This window comes from Macadamia integrifolia, chromosome 9, assembly GCF_013358625.1.
Source record: "Macadamia integrifolia cultivar HAES 741 chromosome 9, SCU_Mint_v3, whole genome shotgun sequence".
Lineage (NCBI taxonomy): Eukaryota > Viridiplantae > Streptophyta > Magnoliopsida > Proteales > Proteaceae > Macadamia > Macadamia integrifolia.
In genome coordinates, this window is record NC_056565.1 from 4,111,619 (window position 1) to 4,119,369 (window position 7,751).

Sequence of the window (7,751 nt, forward strand, 5' to 3'; positions counted from 1 at the left end):
TTAATACCTCTCCATAGTTGCTTGTGCCTTGATGCCAGTTCACACGGTCCAACACTTTCTTCCATTCATTATAGTTTCTTGGCTCTTTTTCGGATAAAAGGCTTGCCAATACAACAATAGCAAGCGGTAATCCATCACACTTCTTAACAAAATCCATTGCCAGATATTCCATTTCCTTATTGAGATGGTTGAGACATGCTTCAATGTATTTGTCATTTTGGGATCGGCAGAACACCTTCCAGAAAAGTCTTAAACTATTCTTTTCATCCATTACTTTTATCTTGTACGGATAAGCATTCAGGTCAGCATGCCGGGCTACGTCTTCTTCACGAGTTATCAATAACACTCTGTACTGTTGGCCGTCACATGGAACGTGGAAGGTGCGTGCCAGATTATCCCAATCTTCTTTCTTCCAAACATCATCCAATACAAGGAGATAATTCTTCTTCTTCTTAAGACACTCAGAAAGCTTTTCCTCCAAAATTTCACCCTTCTCTAATGCCAATGCCCTTTTCTCTTCTCCTGTGAGCCCCGGTATGACTTGTTTTATGATTTTACATAGAACACCACATGTACTATAATTTTTTGATATGGTAACATAGGCTTGACAATCAAAGTGCCTTTTCACATCATCTCTATTGAAGACTTTTCTAGCAAGGGTAGATTTTCCTAATCCACCCATGCCGGTAATTGAGACAACACCGAAAGGTTTAAGCGGCTCTTTTTCCATCAGCAACTTCGCAACCTCCTCTGCTTCGGTATCAAAGCCGACGATACCGATAGGCTCAGGTTGATGTGCTTGAGTAGATACCACAAAAGGGGGTGGCTTAATATCAAACACCCCTAAAGGGGGTGGCATAATATCAAAACTTGTTCTTTCATCGAAAAGCCTTTTGAGCTTTCCTTTGATATCTTCAATGTTTACTCTTAGCTGATGAGAATCAATAAGAAGTTTTAGGAACTTGATGATTTTCTGAACAATGTTATCCGGCTGATTCTGTGCTGCCACTTTGTATACAAACATGTCGATGGCATCTTCTGCCTGGAAGGCCAACTCTCTGAGTTGTTTCACCCACTCTTTAGCCCGCTCGCTTTTGTACAGTATTGCATCTGCATCCTTCAAAGAAGCTTTCATCATGTGGAGTTGTGTGTAGAGTGACTCCACTTCTGGCTTCAACTGTGAGAGATACTTTGCTTCATCGGTTGATAGAGCACCTAGTTTCTGTGCTAGAGGAAGGACCGCAGTCTCTGCCATCCCCCCCCCCGCCCCCCTCTCTCTCTCTCCCTCTCTTGTATATAAAAGCTTTGTTGCACTTTACAGCTTAGACGTCCATGCAATGATCTTCTGATATCTCTCACTTTCTTCAGAACTTAATCTTTTGTTGTACTTGTAGCCTTGTAGGTCTGGGACTCCACCTCCACCTTGCTTTTGTCATATGCCACTGAAAAGACAAGAAGAAACATATAAGATTTAAAACAATGAACAGTGAATCACACGTTAGGAATCAAAAGGAAAAGCTCAATATATGTAAAACAAAAGAATTTATTCTCTAGCTTAGCTTAGAGGTGGCACCATCGGCTGGAAGAGCCCACCCGGAGGAGGTGTGTGTAGGAGTAGATGGTCGTTATATGTGAATGAATGAAAGTGTATATAGGAGTAGATGGCCATTAGCCGTACTAGCACCAGTATGAAAAGTACAAGCTAGTGGAATAGAATTAAAATATAGAAAATAAAAAAATAGAACAAAAGAAATTATTCCCCTCCTTATCTTTTTCTATTCCATATTTGTCACTTAGGCAAAAAGAACTTATTATTATTTTTTAATTAATAATGGGAATGTTTGAATTGAAAGAAGTGAAACCTTTTTTCAATTGAGTGTGTCTAAATTACGCTTACATAAATGTATTTAGAACTTGAGGCCTATTTTTTATTGTCCCTTGTCTTATTCCTAAAATATTTTTAAGTCAAAGTTATAAAAATGTTTTCAAAATTAGTGACTTTTTTGTCATTATCATGGATATATTTTTTTTAATACATATGTGAAATGATAGTATTTATCATCGTTGGAAAAAAATTGTTATTATATTAAAAGGACAAAAAACTAAGCTTAAGAATTATCTGACACCTTGAAGTGTATCAATAAGAAAATCCCTTCTTTAATTTAATTATCCCTTCCTAAAATTACAATTATTGAAATGCTATCAACTATATGATTATTCTAAAACTTCTGAAGGATCAAAAAATTGTCAAAAGAAGACAAAAAGATTAAAAATCTGTCAAACAAAGATGATAAAATTATCATCGTAAAATTAACATAAAGTAGAGGTCAACACTTGCTAAAAGGAAAATTAAAAAACTGCTACAAATGAGTAACATGCATAAAGAAGTGAAATAAAAATTTATCCATAAAATAATACATTAATTTAACAATAGGGGAAGACTAGGAAGGTGGACATTGTGGTCATAGGTTTCGGTCAATCGTAGTTAGGTGATCGTCATTATATCTTGCACCATGAATGCTTGATTGCTAATCCTTCCACGCATAAATCTGACACTCTTAATAGACAGTGAAACCCGTCTCGGGCTATAGTATACAGTTGGTTTAGCTTGGGCCTACTAGTGCGGGCTAGCTTTGACACCACTAAATAAACACATAAGAAATTTTTAAAATAGATGAAAAACAGGTCTAATCAATCATAAATACCACATTCCCACCTAATCTAACAAAATCATGAAAATAATAAAGAAGCAAATAAACTGAGATAGAAGACAAAGACCTATATTCCTTGCACTATTGAGACATCCATAAACCAACATAGCTTCACAAAATCCTGTAAGCTAATGACTCAAACGTCTCCTCACCACAAGATAAATGGCAAACTACTAACCGAACCTTTTGGGTTTAAGTCATACATACTACTCACAAGTGACCTAAGAGATTGAGACCGACTTCAACTTTAGGGTAAAGGAGAACTTGGCGCTTTAGAAGGAGATCAGATTCTCTCTCGGACGATGACCTCCTGCAACAATTCCACACTCAGTGGTGGCCCCCACATTCCTTGAATGGTGTAAAATTGTTGCAGAAGGTCATGGTCTAGTAAAGGATGCTCGTATCATTTATCGAATCAGCTCTAAACTTGAGAACTGAAACCAATTGTTAACAAGTTGGGATAGTTCCGATTCCTAATTGATCTATTGCAATATCCAAAATTCCAAAATTGTTACCCATAAGCATTCAAATAACAAGAAACAATCAAAAAAAAAAAAAAAAAAAAAGAAAAGAAAAGAAAAGAACCCTCTCACCTATAAATCAATAAACACAAAAGAAATTTCCAAAATAAATTGGAGGCAAGCGTAATCAATCATCAGGAAAATAATAACCGAAAGAGAATAACTAAGAAGAGCTTAAAAGAGCTATACCTTGCAGTGATGGAATCCCTAGACGCGGAGCTTCACAAAACCTTTTCAACTAACCATTCAGAAGTTTCCTCGCCCAGAAAGAAAGATGGAAAACTACAAACTCAGATCGTGATGGGTTTTTGAGTCACAATCAATTGTGATTTGTTACACTTCTCGTGGCTGGATAGGACTGTCCATTTCCAAATCTTCCTGCATCTACATTCTACACCCTCTATTTAAAGCATAAAGCCGCCATCTTTTCCCTACCCAGGTGTAATTGGTTTCTATGGAATGGACACAAAGAAAGGAATTTTCTCATAAAGCAGAAAAATAAAATCAATGACACATGAAACAAAGAAATTCTCAATCATTTCCTTCTTTCAACGTGAAATACATTTACCTGTACGGTGGGGTCATAATAATGGAGGCATCTGTGCTCAGGAAGGACGGAGACCGGAATACTATGCTGAAGATTTTTAATAATGTGGGAGGTCTGCCTTTTGTTAGTCACTACTAAGGTTCTCAAAAATAAATCAAACATCACTCGTCTTACCTAACGCTGATTTTTTCTCCCACCATCCATTAGTGGACCTGTCGGCCTTTGTGCCAATAAAACACACTCACTCCTTTTTTTTTTCAAAGACTTAGGGCTGTTTGTTTGACAGATAAAAGGGATGAAAAACTTATGAAATAGGTCCAACATTTATGAGAAAGAGAGGAAAAAGAAGTGGGATAGAATTCTATGACAAAGAGAGAAAATAGGGTGAGAAGAGGGATAGACATAAAACAAATTTTCCATGAACTCCAATCGATTTTGGTAGTATTTAAAAAAAAAATAGGGTGGGAAAAATTAACTACCACACTATCTAATAAGTTTCTTACCCCAGCAAACAAACAACCAAGTTTTTTTGTATTTTAAGAAAAAGTTATTTATTTTTCACCTTTATTTTCTTTTTTTCTCTATCAAAAAAATTAGGCCTTACAAGAAAGAAGAAATAAAAAGATGGTGATGATGATAGTAATATTATTATATATTATTAGTACACCCGGGGGGGAAGAAGGCAACTTTACCTTTATTCCAATATGATGCTCGAAAGGCCAATTCGAGGAAAGCATGTAGAGGTGTGATCAAGTACAAGACTTGTGTGAGATTTTTTGCTGATGCAATAGAGGCTGAGGCCATCCGAAATGGATTGCTTTTCCTTAGGCATTCATTCTTCGAGAATTTTTTTTTTAATCATATTGGTTAGCTGTTGTTGATGCTCTCAATAGGAAGGTTTGTTTCTTAAGTTGGGCTTTAAGGGTCATCTCGTAGAAAAACAATTTTTCTTTTTTTGATTTCTTATTTTTAAAGTGCATTTTTTTAGTTTATTTGTGATCTTCTAATAGGGAGGTGCATCTTTTGGCTATTAGTGGTTTTGTTTTAGGTTTATCCTGTGTTTGGTGGATACCCACATCTTTGGTGGATACCCACATCTTTTCCTAGTAAATTTTCTATAATAATAGCTTCTATTTTCTCATTGCTAAAAAAACAAAAAAACGGAATACACTAGCTATTTCTTATTGGATCGGAACTTTTCTTCCTCTAAAATAAAAGATTAAGGAAGAAATTGTAAAATTATTAGTAGGTCTAAGTGGGGAACATGGCGACTTTTCCATTATTTTCAATAGTTGGAATACAATGATTATTTCTTGTTGGACAAAAGGCTTATTTTATTTAGAAAAGAAAAGGATACAGAAGATATCACAAATTATTGGTAGGCCCGGAATTATTGCACTAGCTGGAATACACTCACTTCTTGTTGTGTTGGATTAGTGGCTTTAGATAAAAAGAGAGACAAGGTTACCGAAAAGAGAAGGACAAGGAGGAGAAATTGCACATTGTTGAAGATCTCAAAATCCTTGTCATGTTAAACAAAGAGGATAATATCTTATGAAAATAAAAAAATCCAAAGTCAATATCTGGGGCAAAATCCAGGATCGGGTAGGGCCAAAACCAAGGCCTAAACTCAGGGTAAAAAATTAGGGCTGGGTTCAGGGTAAGCCAAAGACATTAACGCTTATCCGCCCTGACCTTGACTCAGGGTCAGAAATTTTAGGGTCGGGTCGGTCTTCAAGGCCAAAATTTTTGGATTGGCACTTGTTCAGGATCAGGGTAGGCCAAGGGCGGGTTCTGGCTGTCAGAGCCAAACTTACACCCTAACTGTGGGGTTTCGTGGATCATAACCACTTGATCATAATAGAGCAACGTTACGTGTACCAAGGTCCAGCCTCAATCAGAAAATTAAAAGATACGGAAAATATAAGGCAAGTGCATATAGCATTTTACTTCTATTCTGATACTTACTAATATTTTGGACCATATCGGATCCATGTAGCCGACCCCATCAAGTTGGAATAAGGTTCTGGTTGTTGTTGTTGTTGTAATAGATCACCATTTATATTATTGGAAGCAAGCAACAATTATTTATTGGCCATTTTGTTTGTATTCAAGATTTTGCAGATAGACTCAGAACCACACAACATATACATTTACAAGGCTCAACTCCACATCAAAAACCTCAATAACAAGACATTCATCAAATAGAAATTCTCTAGCATTATTAAACATATCATTTGGAAAAACTAAGAACTTTTATGGAAAGCGGTTTTCTATCCGAGCATGGCCTACGCCAGTGTTTCTTGTTTCTATTTCTGGTTAAGGTTTTTGAGTCGCCAAACTAGGATCTGGTCTTGTGGTGCCGAGCTAGAGCTCGGTCTTAGATGTTGCTAAGCTGGGGCCCGATCTTCATGCCTTACTGGTTAAGGTCTTTTGAGTCGTCAAACTAGGGTCTGGTCTTGTGGTGTCGAGCTGGAGCTCGGTCTTTGTGCCTTAGTGGTTAAGGTCTTTGATGCCGACGAGTTGTACTCAGTCTTAGAAGAGTCAGATATTTGAGAGAAGCTTCATAGTATATTGATATGTGGTATGCACTTGGGGCAAATACCTTGCTTCGAAATAGAATATAATACGTTTCGTGATAAAAATTGAATAACTGAGATATGGAAGCTAAGGTGCTGAAAGTATAGAATTGACCAGACTGACACCCAATCGATGGGATTTCAATGCAATCTACCGATAACACTGTCTACTGATAAAAGTGTCTACTGGCCTCAGTGATTGGGACGGTAAGTAGCTGTTCAACTAGCTCGGCTCGGGTCAGGAGGCTTTCATCTTGGAAATCAGCAATTTCTACCATACATGCTAGGCCCGAGCACGATTTCTTGACAGATTTTATGAAGTTAGCATAGCATTCCCAGGATTCCTCTTGTTGGACTTGCATTCCCCGACTCCATTGCTGGTTGGGAATTTGACCTTCATGTGCTTAGTGGACACAATCACCCCAAGACCATTGAGACCAGGTCGGCCAAGGATTGCATTATAGAGTGAGGCGATCTTGGCGACCACAAAAGAGACTATGATTGTAGTTGTTTAAATTCCCTGTCCGATGGTTACTGGCAAGTCAACAACTCCCTCTAGCTCTGCTGGTATGCCTGAAAATCTGTACAAGGATCCTGGGGCTAGTTTTAAGGCCCCGGTGCCAAGCCCCAGTTTTATGAAGGCTTCGTATGACATGAGGTCAACGGAGGCTCCCGTGTCCACTAGGACCCTGTGGAAGGGGTGGTTGGCCACCACTAATTGAATCACGACAGCGTCGTTGTGAGGCCAATTCAACTCTTCTAGATCTCTGTCAGAGAACGTAATGGGTGGATCCGTTTTGAGGGCTTTGACAGGTTGTTCCGTGATGCATACGAACCGCGCATGTGCTTTGGATTTTCTAACTGATTCTGTCGTAGGTCCGCCCATGATTGTTAGGATGGCCGGACCCACGGGCTGGTTGTCGTATTTGTCAGCTCGGTTTGTGGTTGGGTCCTTGGACGGCTTGGCCATACCTCAGCTCGACTGAGCATCATCTCTCCTTGGATCGGGCCAGTTCCCACCATATTTCTGCTTCAAATACTGGTTGAGGTATCCAGCCTTGATGAACTCATCAATTTTCCTTTTCAGAGACTTACAGTCTTCAGTGTCATGTCCATGGTCTCGGTGGTATCCGCAATACCGGTTGGGGTTCCTCTCCTCTGGTTTACCTGCCATTAGTCTGGGCCAGCGAAAGTATTTCTGATTTTGGATCTCTAAGAGCAAGTTTGTTCGAGAACGATCAAGTTCATATCGCTCAGGTTCAGCTGTGTCAAGAGGCCGATCTGTTCTATTTTTCTTCGGCTCATGAGAGTCGTCCCTAGGTCTCAAAGTCCTTTTCTTCTCTTTCTTCGACTGATCACCCCTGTCAGCTATTCCTCAGGCGGCCAGAACTTC

General features: G+C 38.6%; 1 protein-coding gene across 1 annotated transcript in view; it reads right to left on the reverse strand.

Moving 5' to 3' along the window:
* The window catches only part of LOC122089021 (disease resistance RPP8-like protein 3), a 3,763-nt gene extending 155 nt beyond the window's left edge, over positions 1–3,608 (reverse strand). The window contains exons 1-2 of the mRNA XM_042658426.1: positions 3,422–3,608; positions 8–1,442 (exon numbers count right to left, since the gene is read on the reverse strand). Coding sequence (XP_042514360.1) covers positions 8–1,255 — 1,248 coding nt within the window. The 5' untranslated portion in view covers positions 1,256–1,442; positions 3,422–3,608. The remainder of the gene's footprint in view (positions 1–7; positions 1,443–3,421) is intronic.
* Positions 3,609–7,751: the final 4,143 nt, after the last annotated feature.